Below are 21232 nucleotides of genomic sequence, written 5' to 3'. Positions count from 1 at the left end.
ATCGGCTGTTCTCCCTTGTATGGACAGCAAATCCGAAGAAAACTTAAGAAAATATGAATTGCTTGTTCACATGTTTTTTCTTCGAATGATCAATTTCCTCCTTCCGAAACACGGATGACCTTCGGCATTTCAAATTTACACTTCCTAGGATGGTACTCCCTCTCCGCAAGGAACTCTCTGTCCGCAAGGAACACGAAATATTCACAACTATCAATACCGCCCATAAAATCATTGGCCATTATGACTATGACGGAGAGTTGTTACGAACAGAAAATGTGTTGAAAAATGAGAAAGTTCACACATAACATCTGTTTTTTCTTCACATCATGAATTTCTACAGTCCAAAAGACGCCCCAGAACGACGTCAGCAATGCGACTTTAGCTTCGAATTGTAATTTTAAACTGTTTCGGTTGGAAAGGAACTCGGTTAGTAATGATCACAAAATATTCACAATTATCAGTACCGCTCATTTGCTATTTCTCTGTTGACGATGATTCTTTACGAACAACAAGTTCAAAGCAAAGAAAAAAAGGAAAATATCAAACATTAGTCCCCGTGGCTAGTCTACAGGCGTTTTCTTCACAGGATGAATTTCTCCCTTCTCTTCTCTCCGTCTGTACACTTCATCCGGAGGAACCAAAGGTTTAATGTCCTTGCTTTATTTATATTAAACATTCGAAGATATATGTGTTGGTACGTCTTCATTTAACATATCTACTGAAGCAAAATGAAGGACAATGCATGAACTGAATTCATTTGAATTGCACCCAGATTTTATTGTCTATGATATGTACCAGCGCCATGAGAATCTAAGAACTTGATTCCTAATCTCTCATGAACATGTGTTTATTAATCACTGTCAAATAGCTAAACGAGTCATGCCTCACAAACACGTACAGAGGCAAATCAAATGTTTGCCTAAGTTTAACATTAAAACATGGTACTTTAGTACAACTCAAATATTAGAATTTGCATCGAACACAATTATTGCCACTATACGACACCTTTAAGTTTGAACATCCTCCAAGTAAAACGTATTCAACGCTTACCTGAGACTGTGAATGTCTTGATCAAAAGGCCTGCAGGCCTCTCTTTGACAGAAAGAGCATGCTGGGTTGCACCTCAATGGTCTTTAAAGCTGCATGAATAAAGCTGGAGCTTATTGAATAGTGCTCGACGTGTAGGGAAAGTTGAAATCGATCTTCTTTCCAAACGTTTTGCACATACATTCTTAGACATGCAAAGCAAAAGGGACTGACTGCCTGTTCACGCAGGATGAATAGTTTAAAGTGCAGTTGAAAAGACATCGCTGTCAGATGTCTCATTTGAAAAGTTATTTCAATCATTCAATCGCTTGAAATGCAGAGGCTAATATGTTTTTTATTCAGTTCGTATAGCAAGCTCTATGACACCATTATTATTCATGTTCACAAAGGTGGGCGTATAGAAGCTGGTGGTGACGATCGCTGTTTCCCTGTTCTTTATCGTACTGTGAATACTAATGCGCCATAAGATAATTACCCACATACCCACAAGATAATTTTAATCTGTATGCATATTACTGGCGGTTGTCGGTGGGGGAGTTGGAGTCACAGTTGTTGTGATATAAATGATTGTTGTAGATGTCGTTGTCGTTGGAATGAGAGAAAGAGTGGGTTGGAAATATTGTCGTATGCTTGAGTAAAACATTAGCAAAATTAAATTGTGGAAGTTTGGAATTATATCTGTTCACTGAGTCTGTTTATTGAGGCAGTTTCGTTTTCATCTGTCCCTCTCAGTCGACACTCCAATTATTTGATTAATTGGTTTGTGGAATGTATCGGAATGCATTCCTGTCATCTGATGTGAGCAGTAATGTAATGTAGAAGCCAACATGAAGCTATTGGACTCGCACGCATCGGTGCGTGACAAGAAGAGGAACATTAGTTTAACCTACATTGAGAGGTCAAAAGATGGATTCTTGGTATGTCTGAATAGTAATTTGATATTTGGACAGTGCTATTCATACAGTGCTCTTGTCAAGGAGTAACATGAGTTTGTGAAGCAGGCATACAGTCTTCCTTACAACAAAAGTGGTTACTCATGGCCTAGTTAATAAAAGATGTACTTCCAAACCATCAGACGAAGAAACTATTCATCCACGTTTGCAATAGAAAATATCCCAACAGTGAATATTCTCATACTTCAGCAGGGAGGTGTCAAGGAGATTGAATACATCCTGAACTGTTTCCGAATAGGGGTGTTTGCCAAAGGAGACCAGATCTGATGTTATGGCAGCTACATATTGTGAACACATATTTTTTCATGTGTGAAAAGGAAACAATGTCACTATCTTTATTCGAGCACATTCGTGTTCAAATGGGTGTATTGTATGAAGTAGATTTTTTGTTTACCATCCAAACATTAGTGACTAGCATGAAATAACCGTAAGTATTTTGAGGGAAACAGTGATTGTGAAGAGTGTGATTTGTGTGTAGTGTGTGATGCTCCTAGTCCAGGAGGAGGCAGCTGAAAAATCTGATGTGGCCTCCCGAGTACTGATTTGGTTTGACACTATTTTTATTTAGTATCAAGTCTTGGTCTCATTTAGGTGGTGGGGACTCTGAGAGCATTTTCATGACATTTGGTTTGCTGTCCGACAACATCTCAAAGTTAATCATGGATAGTTTTACTACTAACAATCTGATCACTTTCATTTTGATTTTTGTGTATTGCTAAAAGGATGTAGAATTTGACATATTTTTGCTTTTGGAAATAATCAAAATGGCCGCCATTTTGGCCGCCATCTAGAATTGTCGAGTGAAGCCTTCTCGGCAGTTACATTTACATAAAGATTAACACCGAATGTGTCCATTCACATCCAATGTTGAAACTTTTGATGTTTTGAGTCTTGTCTCTTCTAGTGGTGGCTTGGGCACAAACAAGTAATCCTGTATGGTCATGTCGTGGTAATATTATGTCTTACAGCTTATTCTTTGAGACAGGGGATTTTAGCGATTCTCCGACTTTTCATGGAAATGTGTGGTGATGATTTATTTATTGAAAGTTAACATTATTCTTGCAACTAGAATCAGCTGTTTTTGTTTCCTGTTATCTTCTAGAGTGACAGCATGTTTCATATTATACAGAATTCAAAATGGCCGCCACTGTAGTTTTACTACTTATACATGGCAGAGGACTATGTTTGTACTGATATGTACACAAACAATTCATTTAGTGTCACATATTTAACACAATATAGAAAAAAACAACTAATTTTCAGTGGTATGGTTAATAAACGCTTCACCTTTCTAAAATATTTGATGAAATAACATTATCCAAAGTATTAGTATGTTTCACGATCGATAACTACGTTAAGCTCTTGTTGTAGATATTCAAAGTGGTCTGTCAGATAACTCTTAATCACTTTTAATACATTCAGAAGCTTACAAGTGACTCACATCTTCACTTTCTTTCATGTCATATGTTACATCATGTCAGAATTGAAGTCATCTAAAAACCAAAGCTGGTCGGGCAACAATCACCTGCCAAACAAAAAGACATGTCTCTGTTCACAATAAAACGGTTCATCTGCATTGACACAGATCTCTCTGCTGGCAGTTCAACCAATCATCGGGGAGCAGAATCTCTCGACATCAGAACACCAGAAAAGGGATAAGATGGCCATCACAAATGCTCCAACCATGATCAACTGGTGAAGGAATATGATTGGCTGCAGATACTGTTTCCAAACATGCACTTGATAGTTTACTTGCTCAATGTCATATTCTAGACTGCTGGATGTTGGTGGGAGCTTTTCATTTAATGTCTTGTCTCATCTAAAGACATCACTGGATTGTTTAGTACATACATTAAACTGAAAGTCTGTGCAATCTGGTAATGTTTATAGGCTTTTGTATTGTAAGTTCTGGTTTGTAGATATTATAATACGCCCATGTACTCATGCATTTTTGTTGGACTTGTTTCTTGATGTGTTTTTGTGTTGGCAGTGTATGGCAGTATATGGCAAAAACAAGAACTCCTACACGGCGATAACGTCGGGCACATCCAATTTCCATGGACAAAAACCGTTCTTCTCGAGTTGACAACTTTCAAAAACAAAACAACAAAACAAACAAGTACAACTGGACCAGGTGGGCGGATTAAGTTTTTAATGTCATCAGTCACAACATGGAACAGTACCAAATCCTCGAACACCGGCATTGCTGCCGCAGAATGTGTGTCTAAATTGACCCTATTCAAAGTTGAGATTTGAACTAGGCCACAGGTAGCTGAAGCCCGACACGTAAAACCAGAGATAAAAAACGTTTTTGAGGAAAAAAACAACTCTGGAACCGTGTTCCCTCAACGTATGCATCGCTACCTATTCTACTGGAGAGTTTACAGTAGTAGACACGCATAGTTCATTGTCACAAAATGTACGAACAGTAAAACATTCACATCACGTTCCAGAAGAATCTTCTGTCCATGTCTTCTTGCCTCTGGGGGACTTCAGGGTCCATTTCTGCCCACCAGAACCATGGCATCAACGCTCCTGCTAACAAAGGTAAACATATATTACATCATTGATACTGTGTATATTAATGCAAGATATATGCCTCTACGAAAAAACAGCTTAAACATGAAACTCAAGTTCTGACTTTGCAGTAGACGTCATTGCAAACAATGTATATGCTTTTCGTGAGGAAATAGGCAAAGAGCACTTTACATAATGTATGCTTCCCACACAGATTATGATTGCGTGAGTGTACTTTTTACACTGCTTTTAACAATATACCAACTATATCACGGTGAGAAACAACAAATATATATGCTTCACACATCACTCTCATATGGGAAATCAAATTAGGGTTGTTTGGAGTGTCATGAGCGAAAGCTTTAACCATTCGGTTATTCGACGATCCCCATAGATTTAAATGGAAAAGAAATATGTCAGGACGTGAAAAACAAACTTTAATCTAAATATTAAACTGAAATATTGAAAGACTTTACCAGCTGGTGGCCACGTAGTCGATTAGTACACTGACTCTCAAAGTGACCATCCGGGACTTGCTTTGTCTCGAACTACCTACTGAAGGACGGAATGGTGGGTTAACACTAAGTTATGCCATCTATAGATAGCATCGTACAGGGAATGCACGAAGGGGGCCCTATCTACACTACCACCTAAATCTACCAGTCAAGTGCAGTCAGCATTGGGCCTACTGGGGATGCTGAAAAGACTGGGGCCACAGAGTGTGCCAACCCTAAACTAGTTGGGTTGTTGTAACAACCATCCTGACTGTACAATCAGGCCCTAGCACCGAACCTACTCCATGTACAGTCGGCAGGGGGCTACGCGGAGAGCGGACGTACGATGGAGCCACCATGAGACAAAAGCTCATCCCATCGGTCCCTTGGAAAGCCAGTTTACTAAAGTCAAAGTGGAAGGGTTTAGTGGGACACAACACCAAATCCAGAATGTGCCAGGATTCCTGCGTCTGAAAGAAATCAGTCATGAATACGCATCCGGAATCACTTTTCTCACGTATGTAGACTGGTTTAACAACAGCGAGTAAGTGTGGTTTTATGCAGCTGGAACCGACAAAGTGCAAACCAGCCACCTTACGTAACCTAGTCCCAGTTGCCAAACCCGAAACAATGGATTAAAGCTATTGAAAACACCTCAATCACAACTGTTTGCACAGAGACATGTTTTCTGATTTAGCGTGAACCAGGTAAGACCTGGTAATATTCTTTATCGAGATAAAACGAAACAAAAATTTCTTTCATTAATTACATATTTATTTATGTAAGACAACATGATTAAAACACAATCAACGGCTAATACGATACAGGTATGACGCACTGTAAATTCACAATTACAAGTTAAACCAAAAGTGACATAGGTGTATGGCTCATTCAATACAAATGAATTAAAACAAACTGTCGTCCTTGGGTGGGAATGTTGTAAATTGTGATGTGCTTATCACTGCTCATCGCATTCGTGACTCACTCGTGTTAATCTGCGACAATAGTCTGTTTGCCGTGAAAACGTACCGATGAATGTCTTTTTAAACAAAATGTAAATCGAATAAAGTGAAATTAAGATTGCAAATTATCATATTAATTTTACCTTGCCAACTGAGCATCTAATTCTCAGAATTTTATTCAACTTTGGATGAAAGTTGTTTAACAATCGTCATTTCATATCATTTTCTTTGTTTGTATTACAAGGGGGTATGCACATTAAATAAAACGATCGTTTGTTAAACAACTTTTATCCTAAGTTGAATAAAATTCTAAGACTGTAATTTTCAGTTGGCAAGATAAAATTATGTGGATTCGCAATATTAATTTCACTATGTATGGTTTACTTTTTGTTGAAAGTGAGAAATCATCTCAACATCGGACACCACTATACCTGCACATGAGACACCACCATCACATTCACCTATACATAGCGCACCACCACCGGCATTACATGGGACACCACAACATCCACCAATACAAGGGGCACCACCCGCATGAACAATTATATATAGACACCACAGCCAGCGATACAACATGGGACGCAACACAGCCACCACTAATTACGACACAACTACACCCACCACCGCACCACTGGAACACCCAATCCACATCTATCACTGTATGCATGTCATCATCAGGATATGGTGCTATGGTGGACACTGAAGTGTCTTGCAAGGGCAGGGTGGGGCTCCCCTGCTTACAACGATGGTTGGCGATAATTCGATCAGTGACATTAACTGATGAATTTGGTATGACCATTCATTCAACTCTCTACTCATGTGTGGTCATATTACACATGCACTACGCGGAAGACGCTTTTTGCACTTTTAATGTGCAGTGGAAGCTGTCAAAACCGGCATCTGCCCAATCCGGCAAGATGTCAGCACCAGCATAACATCTCAATCCCGTCTGTGGCTTGAACATTTATCATCAACTCTACCATCCGGCACGTTGTCTAAACTGGATTATTTCATTAGTCCCGATGAGTGCCTGTTTATACAGCTTCCACTGTATCGTTTTCACGTTGAAAGACAAGCGTTTACAAACACATTTAGGTGTGCGTTTGCGCGCAATACTCAACAACCACGACATGATTAATGGATTTTAACACAGAACTTGTCTACACAATTACTACAGCTGTCAAAAAGTGTCGAAATGAACTGCCGAAAACACCTATTGTTGTCTATTTTGGAAGAGTGTAGATCTCGGATTTATTATGTGAACATGTTTTGCAAGGTACATGTGATGTTGTTGTAATTGGTGAATCACAAACTGCGTCTCTCATTAAATAGCATACTCTTTCAGGCAAATCACTCAGTCGTGTCACATCATGGATAGCACCATTCTCATTTCCATAATATACTGATTCAGTCATGTCACATTTGGTTTGGCGCGTTACTGTCATATTTTCTTGTCCAGATGTCAAACAAATGCACCAGGTACATACTGGATTGCTGTAATGCAGAATGCAGTGTAAGAATCATTTGGGGTTTTACTTGTGAGAGAGTGAAATGGGTTTTACGTCGCCTTTAGCAATATCACGGCGACGGTTTCAGACAAAATACCTATGTGGGGACTTGAACCCGGGTCTTCATTGTGACGAGCTAACACCTCATCTACTCATACAGACCCGCGCCAGGTGTGTTCGGACACTTATATAGTTTCCATAGAGTAACGTTTTATTTCAGTGGATCATAAATGATTTTCATGAAGTAAATTTAGGAAGGATCTTTGTTAAATTCCACAGGGGAATGTGAAATCATGTCTGCTCTCACACATAGTTAGGTCTTCCGACCTCTATTGAACTAATGACATCACATTTATCTACTTACGTATTGTTCCACAATGTAGAATCTCATAGGTCACCATGTTAAAGGAGTTTTGGGTGTAGCTACCAGAACTGGGATACGGCCAGATCTGGGATAACTTTCGTAAATCCCCATTTACTGCAGCACTGCTGCCGGTTAACTCTAAAACTTAAAATGATCTATGCACGAAGCATGATTTAGGTTATGCTGTGGGGAAACACGGAAACCCTGAAAATTAACATAAGAGTTTCTGATTATTTTCAACTCGTCAGTTATTCAATCGTATATATCGTGCGGCAATTCCTACTCAAGCAAACCTATCATAGTGTGCGACGTTTCATTTTCATTAACTGTGTTGTTTCATAATGCAAGCATATTGTTATTTAGATCACGCAATAAATATCATATAATGGTCCACGTTAATGGAAATTTCACTTATACTTTGTACATAAATTGTAAGTGGGGAGTGTCATTCACTTGTACATGCTTCTCCATACAAATCAGCATCACACTCCATCAATTATGATCTATTCCTTAGATAAAAGTGTTGAAAACAAGATAGAGTGTGCGTGTGCGTGTGCATGTGCGTGTGCGTGTGCGTGTGCGTGTGCGTGTGCGTATGCGTGTGCGTGTGCGTTATGTAATATAATTCAGGCTGAAAGATAAGGAGGCTCTGTGTCGTATACATTCCTCCTATCACGGAGAACACACACACACGCAAACACACACAGAGAGAGAGAGAGAGAGAGAGAGGGAGAGAGAGAGAGAGAGACTGGGACTGGGTCGGCGAGGTAGGGAAGGGTATTTTGTTCAATATAACTTTCACACACAGAATGAAAGGCGAGAGGGGCGCATCGGATATATAACTTCCACCTCACAGAATGAAAGGCGTGAAAGGTATATCGGGTATATAACTGACACCATACAAAATAAAAGGAGGGAAGGGTATATCGAATATGTATCCTACACCATACAGAATGGAAGAGGGGAGAGGTATATCGGGTATAATTGACATTATTATTATTGCTGACAGACAGAGCATAGAATAACGAGTTCAAGCTGCTATGAAGAGCTCAGTGAATTTCACATCTATTTCAAGAGGACATGGTTGTTATCCCTGTTCTGGTCGTATCACAGTTCTTGTCGCTACACTCGGCACCGTTCGTATCTCGACCAACTTGTTGCCATTCGATAAATAAGAAACGGAAAATTAAACAAGACAAGATCAGAAGGATTGGGTGTAACGTCTTCTGCAGTCGTATATTACCTGCTGGACTACGTGACATGATGTGGAGGTCACGGAGGGATGTGATGCTGTGGAGGTCATGGACGAATGTGATGTTGTGGAGGTCATGGACGAATGTGATGTTGTGGAGGTCACGGACGGATGTGATGTTGTGGAAGTCACGGACGGATGTGATGTTGTGGAGGTCACGGACGGATGTGATGTTGTGGAGGTCATGGAGGGATGTGATGTTGTGGAGGTCACGGAGGGATGTGATGTTGTGGAGGTCACGGAGGGATGTGATGTTGTGGAGGTCACGGAGGGATGTGATGTGGAGTTCATGGACGGATGTGATGTTGTGGAGGTCATGGACGAATGTGATGTTGTGGAGGTCACGGACGGTTGTGATGTTGTGGAGGTCACGGAGGGATGTGATGTTGTGGAGGTCATGGAGGTATGTGATGTTGTGGAGGTCATGGAGGGATGTGATGTTGTGGAGGTCATGGAGGGATGTGATGTTGTGGAGGTCACGGAGGGATGTGATGTTGTGGAGGTCATGGAGGTATGTGATGTTGTGGAGGTCATGGAGGGATGTGATGTTGTGGAGGTCATGGAGGGATGTGATGTTGTGGAGGTCATGGAGGGATGTGATGTTGTGGAGGTCATGGAGGGATATGGTGTTGTGGAGGTCACGGACGGATGTGATGTTGTGGAGGTCATGGAGGTATGTGATGTTGTGGAGGTCACGGACGGATGTGATGTTGTGGAGGTCATGGAGGGATGTGATGTTGTGGAGGTCATGGAGGGATATGGTGTTGTGGAGGTCACGGACGGATGTGATGTTGTGGAGGTCATGGAGGTATGTGATGTTGTGGAGGTCACGGACGGATTAATATTGCGGGGCTAAGTGTACTTGTGTGACAAGAAATATGGAAAAAAACTCTCAACGGAAACCAAATGATTTAAGTAAATCAATTAAAACAATCGTCGAAGATTAGCTCACTGAAACGTGTTTCTTGTTGTCTGTGTTATTGATCGCATCCACTATGGTGAGTATTAATATATACATCGTTGTGCTTGTGTTATGGATTGCAAGTATCGTTTCAACATGACTGTAAATAATTCTTGTGAAGAAAACATAACGATTTTGTGTGAACAAACAAAGAAGGTGCGATTGAAAAATGATGTTTACTGAGAAATACTAGAACTGTACACACACATCTGGAAGAGACGGTATTATATACAGCAAGAGAGCTAAATATATTCTACAAATAAAACGTATAGGAACACCCTAAAATTTGATAGTCATATATAAACTTAAACGTGGTCATTGATACTCTAAGGTAAGTGTAACTTTGTGTGTGCCTAACGGCCACTTTACACGGCATGCTACAGCATGCAGTGAAACAACCGAGTCAATATTCGTGTGAGTTGGAGTGAAATGGAACAGTGTCAAAAACAGCGAAAAACAAAGGTGCTGAAATACATCAGCACCATGTTTGATTCAAATACCCAAGCACAACAGCCTAGCGCATGTGGAAGAACAGATTTCACTGACACATTGACTTCAGTTAATAACTGATAAAGAAGAAGTCCATATGATTATCAAAGGTGCTTCCCTGGCTGAGCAAGTCTCTTCCTCTCGCAATTTGTTTTGATGCCCAGAAGAATACAAAACCCTGCAATGAGCATAAAGTTTAACCCATATTCCCCCTGTACTTCCCCTGTAATTCAAACATTAGTATCGGGTGCCCAACCCACAAGTTTAGGCAACAGTTAAAAAGATGTCTTATTGCACCAGCATAGTTCATGGTTCAATTCCACTGGTACCTTCAATCAAACAAATCCTATGTAACCTGACCGGTACTTCGGCTGGTTTGTGTTTTGGGTGAATGGTTTCTCACTGATTCAGGAACAATGTTTATTTGTTTTCAGTTATAAACTTATTGAGCAGACTGGTCTAATTTGATCTAAATGAATTTGCAATTATACTGATTCACATTTACACAATTTAAATTATATGTAAATAGGAATCTTCACTCTCACCCACATATATGTGACAACTACATGTAAATGCACCTGATACAATTTGAGTCACTGACTACTGAAATAATTGTGCTTTTATGCAAATATCCCGACGCTTTGCATCAACCGAGATCAGCAGTCAATACTTTAAATGATAGGCTCTTTCTCATACATATCTTAAAAATAAAATGTAAACTTATGTAAATGAAATGGTGTAAATATGTACTCTTGGATTGAAATATGTTGACGCATCTGATTCCCCCACGTCACTGCACCCATGATTGTTCCTTAGTGCAAATGCCGCAACCCTCATCAAACGTCGCCAAAAGTGTTCTATCTATGCTTCCAGTGGTATGTTCTACCTCATGCATTCATGCATGTGCTTCATCACATAGAGAATAGGATGACAAGTGCAAGTAGGGTAAGCTGATAGTTAGAGATGTAAGTAGTTCCTCCGTCAGTTTCTGCAAAATGAAAAGCAGATCAACAATAAGGAAATGACAGTCTTTTCTGGCAATAACGAACTGGTATATGCTTCGCGAACGAGAAATATCTTCATGAAGCATTATGTACATTTTTCACATAGTCATCATGAACAGAATGTTTTAGAATGTTCTATATAAAGAATAAAGGTAAGAATCGTAATACTCGCTTATCAATGCTCGCTGGCGTGTGGAAACATTTTTTATAGCAGTGTCTCCTCGTGTTTGTTAGTGTAAAGAGTGAAGTTGGAATATATACTGAGGGAAACAGCACCACCTAGTTGCAGTGTTCCTATATCTATTCTTAGAGCTTCACTCTCAGTGTTATACAAAGGTTGTGAAAAAACCTAGAAAAGAATAAAGGCAGACTTGTACTTCTGTGCGTTCATATATTTGTTTCCCTTACTGCATGAATGTTCTAAAAATCCAGTTTGACTATGCCCACGTCTGAGAAGTACATCTAACATTTGTCGTAAATACATTGCTGACAAATCCATGTGCGGATTCCGATCACAGGGGTTGGCTTTTTTATGTGGTCACAACCTACCTGTTCCACAGGGCTGCTTGTTGTAACACGGTGTACACGCTGTTGAAAGAAAGAGACGCATTGTATTCTTCATGTCTTACAAACATGGCCTGAATATTTCGGTGAGGCATTCATCCACATGATACATGGGCCATGACGACTTAGGTTATGTGCTCAGCTTAACATGATTCTTGTAAGAAGGGATTCACGATATTGGGTTACTAGGCTTACAGATTTGGTTGCTGTATTTGATCGGGTCAGTGCACATGATGTAAATCACTGGGTTGTCTGGCTTAATGATTTCAATATGGCTGGAGAAATGCTAAATGTGGCGATTAATACCAAGCAAAGAAACAAAACATGACACGTATCCTATTCAGGAACAATTAGATATCCCTTAAAATTTGAAGTTTAATGGGATTACTTGACTGGCCCTTAAGAAACAATAAAGGTACAATTACGGTTGTTCTGGGACGTCGATAGGAGCGCAGCAGGGTTCACACACAGATTCTGAAGGACAGAATTAGCGCGGTACTGGAAATCTGGAGCAAGAGACTTGCGACGGCTCCATACAGTAGATCTCGCCCTGGTGCAATTTCCACTTGTGCTCACGTTCAGGCAACCGTACATGACAGCGTAGTTGTTGTAGTCAGTATCGACGATCCAGTATGGGTAGCTCTCTGTGCCAATAATTAAAATACAAACTTCACTATGCCGCATACCGCATTTTATGCAAACTATACTTCAGGTTCAGGGGAGAAGCACTGAAGGAGAAAGAGTGAGGTCAGCCGCGTGAAACGAGGAACTGTTGAATCACTCTCGTTGGAGTGAACAAAACCCTAAAACATATGAGCAAATGTCGAAAGCGAAATGTACATTCATGGTTATTGCGTACCCGATCCTCCCTGTGTGAGGTTGAAATGTAGTTTGCCGGGTGTTTCAGATAGCGTTAAGGATGCCTGTCTGTAGAAACATCTCTTGTCATTCCTGGAAATAAACAGATGGAATATGCAGATCTTAGAAAATTTACATGATGTCCTTAATCGTTTCATACGTTGGGATTTCTACATTCAGGCAATAGTAGTTGTTGGTAGTTGTATTAAAAATGTATTTGTCTCCAGTCATGATAACGTTGACCTGTCAAAAACAATATACTGAACAGCAAATGAAACGCAGCTGTGGCCTTTTGCCAAAATATTTTTTTAAAATAGAAGACATATGGTGAGACGTACTTAAGAATAATGCCGACATGTCATTTGACCATGTGAATCTGAATAGCGATACAGTCCATTTTACCATTTAGGGGCCGAGGGTATGTACAGCGATAAACCATTGTGAAACGTGTCAGTCTACTCTCGCACTAGTTGAACGAGTTCTGTTTACAATTTTGCAGTTGACTATTTCCATACACAGCCCAATACAACACTCGACATTTTGTGTTTAACAATAAAGAAATACCGAGTGGTTATTTTCTGTCTTAGGCAAGATTCTCTATGTGTGAATATTTTATGGATAATGCGTTTGTGCTGTCCTCGATGGGAATGAAAAACGTCATGTAAATTCAAAAGGGGTACTAATACAATAAACAGACTAATACAAGAAACACCTTAGTGATTTGACTGCTCAGTGGTAGATTATCTGCTACTTGCGACATGTAAGCTTCTTGAATCTGCTACTCGTCATCAATATCACTGATATCACTGTCATCAGTATCGACGCCAAGATTTGATGACAAGTTTTTCGATTTCATTCTCTAGAACAATTTCTCGATGCCAGTAACGATCTTTGATTTCCATCACATGTCTGCAACAGTCTGACCATTCCTAGATGACAATCGTTCATCGCCAGCCCTCTGTACAGAAGCCAATTTGACATCTAAATTCTGGGACCAGATCCAATTTTTCAAATTCGCCAAATAATTCATATGGCATTGAAATCGGCGTGATATGGAAGTATGCAGGGAATAGTATGCCAATGGGTTTTCAGAAGTGCATCTACATGATATACTGAGTTGGGGTGGATTAGGAATAAGTGTTTCTTGCAACCATTTAGAGAAATAGTTGAAATTCATTTGTGTCCCATTGCCAGTATCAACTCATTCAGTACTTCGTGATAGTTACTTCTTTATCTCGAATAACATTGAATCACAATGTTTTGCGAATGCAAATCCTTGGAAGGGAGATAATTCTAAATCTGTTTTTCTTGTATTGTTCGTAAAATTTAGTGATGGCTATTACAACACTGGACTCGCATTCCAAACATAAATTTTGACAAAACGTTCAAATGTAATCCCTGGGAATATTAAGGAGGGTAATTATATCGCGGCAACACTACTAGACAATACCTGCTGGAAAAAAAAAACCCAGCAAGATATAAGATTCGAATTGTTTGATTCACACAGGTTGGCTGAAGTGTACGATCCGATAACCATGCGTCAAACAGTTCAAAATTAACATTGAGGTGTTCAGTAAAATAAACACGTTGTTTACTGGTCCCAAGGGGACCATGGGTTGAGATACCTCGATTTTTGTTCATATTCCCCTCGCCCTTCGGGTTCTGGGGACATAAACAGACATGGAGGGTGCATCAACCCATGCCCCTCTCGTGACCAGTGAGACCCGTGAAGGTCCCGGGGTAGAATAGGCCATCAGCAACCCATGCTTGCCATAAAAGGTGACTGTGCTTATCGTAAGAGGCGAGTAACGGGATCGGGTGGTCAGGCTCACTGACTTGGTTGACACATGTCATCTGTTCCCAATTGCGCAGATCGATGCTCATGTTGTTAATCACTGGATTGTCTGGTACAGACTCGATTATTTACAGACCGCCTCCATATAGCTGAAATATTGCTGGGCGCGGCGTAAAACGAAACTCACTCAGTCACTACATTCCAGTCAGAAAAATAACAGGTTACCATTAAATCAATTGTTTCATACAATCAATAACATGAGATGCCTCGTTTAAACTAAGAAACTACACATCGTAAAAGCAGATCAGTGAAAGGTAGTGTGCGGTGTAAAACTAAACTAAACTCTTACCTCACACATGAATGTCGCTTTCTGATTGGCTAAGCGCCCTTGTATTTTTTGTCGATGTACCACGCTTGCAGACGATGTATTTTTTTCAATGTACACCGCTGGGAATGTGGAACTCATTTGGTTCTTCATGGTAGTACTGTTCTTTATTTCTAATAACATTGAATCACGCATGATGAACGGAAATTACCGATGTTTTGTGATTGGAAGTGAATGGAAGGGAGATAACTCTAAATTCATTTTCCTTGTGTCGTCTGCCTAATGGCGACGAAACGATTCGCCTTACATTCAAAAGACATTTCAAACAGTTCAAAATTAAAATTCAGGTGTTCGGTAAGATAAATACGTTGTTCACTCGTGACCAGAGACCAACTTAAATTGTTCCGACCTTCCTCTGATGTACCCCTTGAGAGATCCATCCTCTTGAAGTATGTACTCATGCTGGTAATCCTGGAACAACTCCGATGCAGGGATGAATACCTGTGCCAACCATCTCATCTCATACCAGGTCCCGTTAAACTGAAACACACAGAGATCACAGTGACACAATTTAATGATATTCAGATTACGTTTTATGAAGCTCCTCTTCCAAGATTCCGAAGGGAAAGCAGAGCGGTGAAACTATCAGTGCTAAGAATCAGTCAGTGATATGTGTCTATATATGTTCGTATCAACATTACAACTGAGCATTCACCACTTACCAGTGTGATGTTGAAGTTCGGTTGTATCGGTACATCGGAGACCAGACAGCTTTGGTCTGGTGTTATCTTGTATTGGGCAGGTACATCGCATTCTGTGGAAAGGGAAATGAGTAATTGGGATGTTAGTTATAAGAACACCAGTTTAGATATTTGTGACATTGTACTGTATCGGTGGAAGGGATTAAGTACTAATCAAATACGTTTATGGTGGTATAACGTTGTGTGGTCTTTTTACTGGTTATACACATGTACATATGTGAAGTGAGAAAACGTTTTAAAAGTGTACACTATCTACAAAGACATATGAAGAGGTCACTGTCTTAATCCAATTGAAGTATGCTTAAATCATACATATATATGAAAAAATCAAGTGGGTTTAAGAAAAAGTAGTACATAAATATATTGTTAAGGGCACTGTGTGTAATCGCTGGTATACTTATTTTTCAAATTGTTGCTGAATGATTGCATACAGCTGCAAAGCAATACAGTTTTTTTTCACTTACTAGTAGTTTCACACATACTTGTCTTGTCAAACAATTATGCTTTCAGTATTTACCTTTTTCTTGTTTAGTGTCAAGGAAGGAAGAAGCTGGGAGGCAGGTAAGATTGTACCAGGATGGAGCTTTGTCCTTGATAATCTGTGGAAACGTTGGAGTGCGGCTCCAGATCCACGATTGGGCCTCATTGCATGTCCCGTCGTTGGAGACGTTATAACAGCCATAGACGAAAGCGTATCGGGTGTAGTCGGTTTCCAACACCCAGTACGGAAATTCTCCCTCTTAAAGAAAAGCTAACAGGTTAAGTCATAGAGAAATGGCACATTTGCTTTTTAAACAAATCCAAATATATTAATCTGTCGTGAGATGGAGCTGAAGATGTCGATCAGTATCAAAATTACTGTTATTCTCAGTTAAAGAATAGAATAAGAGAATGCATCAAAGCTGAGTTTGGGTGATCCACAATCAGGTTAGTGAGACTCATATTCAGGATTTTCAGGAAAATAGCTCCTTTTACATGTAGTCTGGGCAGTAAACGGGACGTCTCACAAGAAGACCTGCCCAGTCAAAAACATTGCGGAGAATTTGTAGGATCCACTACACTGCTGTGTCTTCCGCCGAGTATTAGATGGGCTGTGTTCTTGACAGGACACCTCACCCAATATCAGCCAAGGTACAAGGTCAGGTTTGTTGTTTTAGATAGGTCTGAGACTGATTCTATAGTGCAGCTCCAAGCCACAGTGACCATGACGGTAGTGAAACTTAACAAATGAGTAACACCATTATACTGCTGAAGACACTGTATTTGTGCCAGCGGTGGACATCCTCTCCCAAGGTGTTGCACAGTTTCATTCCTTTTATATAGAGCATGTTTAATAAATAGCGCAAGTTTTATAAGTAGATTCTTATGTTTGCATGTTAACAACTTACAATATTTGCCTATGGTAGATGGACAATGTAATTCTGGTAAATATTTGTTTCTTAAATTGGCATATGCATCACAAACAATTAGAAAATATGGTACATCTTCCAAACTATTACTGTTACGCATTTTACATATTTTGCTGATATGACTTTCTTTGACCGTTTGACATATTGACAATTATAACAACGGATGAATAGCTGTGTAGCATGTGTCCATATCAGAGAGATAATGTGTTTGACAGTCACAGAAACACTCTAAACCTACAAAAACCATATGTACTTTAGTCTATTGTATTAAGTCTTTTAATAGGTCCTTTTACTTCCATCAGACTATCACGTAATGAAACATACCGATAGGGACCAATGTTTTTGTGTAACCTGCTATTGCATTCCTCTAGCCATAGCTCTTCGCTGTTACAGTTGGTGTAGATCTCAAACTGACTCCTAACCTTTCACTGAACCCCGTTGTCAGATTTGTGTCGTCCGTGTCATTGGGTCGGACTTTCAACGTTTTTGATCATTTGTGTTTTGCTTTTAATGTTTATTAATATAATTCTGTCGAAATGGTCTGATGCAATTTCGCGAATATGAGCACCGCGGGTCATAGCTGTTGAAACCCCTTTTCCCCAAGCGCTGGGGAAAGATTAGTGAATCGTTGCAACTACGATTTTACGGGCTTTTTTCATTGCGGTTGTATTCATCTTTGTAGGTAGAATTGGCATTTTTTGATGATTTGTTTCGTTAAGTGCATACTGAAAGGTATAAAAATCTGTAAAGTTGTGTTTTACGTTGCACGAGACCACTAACTTTTGTAAGCAGATACCTTGTAGTTTTGTTCGTTCTCAGCCTGAAGATAGGAACGGCTGTTATACCTTGTTTGCAGATTGCGTGTTTATATTTAATGCACTGTCGATTCTTACTTCCGGATGTGTAGATGAGTTTTCCAGGACTGTTTGTTGGGTAGAGATTGAAATTCACGAAAAAGCATTTTCCATCCGGGGCTGTGGGGTCACTGAAAAGGAAAATGAATTAGCGGTTTTGAATGTGTATATGTCATATTTCCGTGTTATCTGCTCCAATATGTTCCACTCACTACCAGCGTATCTGTACGATACTGGTGAACTGCGTGAATGCTGTTTCCCCACACTCTAGTTGCTTTTCATTTCCGCAGGTTCCAATCGAAGTTCGCCCAGACTATGCTTCAGGTTTCTTTACATCACATTCGTCACTTTGCCTTTACATCTTAGGTAAACTCGTAATAACATGCACTCCTGTCACTCAGTTATGCTGACTATTCAAACCGCTCATAAGCACAACATACTCTTTTCCCTCTGGTGAATTTGTTTTCTCTTATTATTTCTGATTACCGCGATCAGTACCAACATCCAACATAGTGGGTTTTACACAAAGAAGTAACCATCTACTTACAGCAGAACCTTCCAACAGTGACTACCGATTCAAATACTCTTGAAATAGAATGAACTTTCTAAATCCCCATAACCACATTACTTCAGACAGGTTTCCAGTGTTTATTTATTTGCTTGTTATTAAACACCAATCTCATTTATGATCCAACTACGAGTGTGATAGAGGTCTTTAAATAATATGTTCTGGACCAGACAATCTATGTTATCAGGACAAAGTGGCGTGAAGCAATCAAATCAGTAAACCTGACCATCTGTTCACGTTAATCGCCTCTTTAGACAAGCATGTCTTGCTGAAGACCAGTTAATAGGCATGCTTATCAATGCAAGTACAAATGACAAACTTTACTCTTGTGTCTTACCGTCCATTGATGTAGTTTGTGATGTTGCCACTCGTTGTTTGAACATAGTAGTGGTAATAGTCGTTGTATCTATCTTCTGGCGGATAGTAGATCTTGGTATGCCATTGATATTCATACCACTTGCCTACATACTGCAACATGAAGGACACTGGAGACGTGTATGGTCATGCCACACATTTACAGTACTGTTTGTCATGATCTCGTTTCTTGACATAAAATGTCATTTGTAATTCAAATTCCCCAAGCCCTCCGGTGATAGTACTAGCATTTTTGCATATGAATGCGTAACAAAAACGCATATAGAGTTTCAGTGGTAGGTAACAAGTAAGTACCGATGTATACACATGCACAAAAGTTAAGGGCTACTATTTTCATGTCTTGATTTCACCACTGAAGATCAGAAATACATAAATCAGAAAAACTATAAATGTGTAAGACTGAATTAGCCTTCCATACATTCTTGAACCTAAGATTGTCAAGACGTTCTGCATGGGCAACTCCATTTCTCTACCATCTGAATCTTGAAAATCAAATTTCACACACTTGGTTTCACTGTCTGTTCTGAGATCAGTCATGGTGAGGAGACAGTTAACTACCACTGAGAGATGGCATGTGATATAGGCATGACAAATGCTGGCATGTCATGCAGGGCCATTGCAAGGCAAATGGGTCGTCATCACTCCGTCATCACCCGTTTAGTTGCCAAACATAATCAAACCAACGATGCCAATGACAGTCATAGATTACCGTTGTGTATCCATAAGTATCCATATCCATAAGATCACAAAAATATTGGGTGGCAGTGAACTTTTGTGCATGTGTGTATATGTATCTAACATATATCTAACATGTGAAAGAAGTCATTTTTACCCTGTACCCTGTCATGTTTGTATCTATGAACAAAGGAACTAGTACTATATGCTCACCTTGGTTACTCTTTGTATTTGTGTCAATAGTTGATACACTGCGGATAGTTTCTTTTCGATATGTACATGTGTTTTCATGGTCAAAAGATCAACACCACCAAATGCAAATTTTAATGAATTCTTTTGGAAACGGGCAGAATGGAAACTGATGGAGTGAGTTCAGTTTTACGCCGCACTCAGCAAATTCAAGCCATATGGCGGAGTTCAGTAATTTAGTCTGGACAATCTAGTGATTAACTGCATTTACATCGATCTATGCAACTGGGATACGATGACGTAGGTCTACTAAGGCGTGACCATCGCTTCTTACAACAAACATAGGTTACTGGGGACCAATTCTAATCGCGTCTTCACGGATAAACACGAAACTGAAAGGAAAGTTGTACAATCTACAGTATTAAGCAATATTCATTCATTCATTCATTCATTGAAACTGCCTCATGCAAATGACGAACATCAGGTCAGATACCTGTTGATGATCCATGTACCACCACTTTGATCTAATCATCTCACGCGAGTCAAATCGTTCTGAGTGAGTTAGCTTTACGTTGCTTTTAGCAATATTCCAGTAATATCAAGACGGGGGACACCAGAAATGGGCTTCACATATTGTACCCATGTGGGGAATCGAACCTGGGTCTTCGAAGTCGAGGCTTCAGCTACTAGGCTGCCCCCAAATCGTTCTGGCAGTGTTGGGATGGAATGTCCATGTACATGTATAATACGATCATTTCCAGTAGACACATCTTCTACTTCCAACACAATGTTATCACTGGTGACATAGTTAAGACAAACATTGCACTGCGACATTTGTAGCTTTCTATGTCACAGTCAACGGTGGTTCCAAAATGTACAAAACATTAAATGCATAATTTAAGGCAAATTTAGGCTGCCTAAGCATACATCCCCATCCAGTAGAAAGACTATGTAAATAAATGCATCAAATATGGCTTACCTTATCGAGGTCAAAGTTGGGTTGAGTGGGTAAATCGTTAACAATACAGTTACCATCTGTGAGGGGTAAACTGTTGAACAACGTAATACAAAGTGCACACAACACCTTGTCAAAGTGCATTTTCCTTTAAACTGTGGAATCCAATGCAAAATCAGAATTGAAGAGAGAATCAAGTGTCATCCAAATTGTTGTGTACAGCCGATGATATGCTACAGAGCAGTCTATAGCGTTCAACTGTTGCGTGACTGGGCGACTCCACAGTTTGTCGACTGATGGGGGGATTCGGGTAATGGGAGAGCAACTCCGTTCACTTCTGTTCCTCTGTGACT

At 39.9% G+C, this 21232-nt stretch overlaps 2 protein-coding genes across 2 annotated transcripts; one reads left to right on the top strand and one right to left on the bottom strand.

The window, feature by feature from the left end:
- The first annotated feature begins 9146 nt into the window (after positions 1–9146).
- Positions 9147–9953, top strand: LOC137295275 (uncharacterized). The gene has a single exon (XM_067826591.1). It carries the CDS (start codon positions 9147–9149, stop codon positions 9951–9953), a length of 807 nt encoding a protein of 268 aa, XP_067682692.1.
- A 262-nt stretch (positions 9954–10215) lies between these two features.
- LOC137293997 (uncharacterized) lies at positions 10216–21232 on the bottom strand. Its single transcript, XM_067824906.1, has 10 exons — positions 20904–21232; positions 19023–19153; positions 18157–18248; positions 16372–16593; positions 15816–15907; positions 15503–15633; positions 12975–13066; positions 12541–12759; positions 12101–12139; positions 10216–11535 (listed from the first exon to the last, which is right to left on the bottom strand). Exons 1-10 carry the CDS (start codon positions 21021–21023, stop codon positions 11459–11461), a joined length of 1215 nt encoding a protein of 404 aa, XP_067681007.1. The 5' UTR covers positions 21024–21232; the 3' UTR covers positions 10216–11458.

Source organism: Haliotis asinina, chromosome 8, assembly GCF_037392515.1.
Source record: "Haliotis asinina isolate JCU_RB_2024 chromosome 8, JCU_Hal_asi_v2, whole genome shotgun sequence".
Classification (NCBI taxonomy): Eukaryota; Metazoa; Mollusca; class Gastropoda; order Lepetellida; family Haliotidae; genus Haliotis; species Haliotis asinina.
Note: the sequence above shows the minus strand (reverse complement) of the source record. Positions and strands in the feature narration are given on the sequence as shown.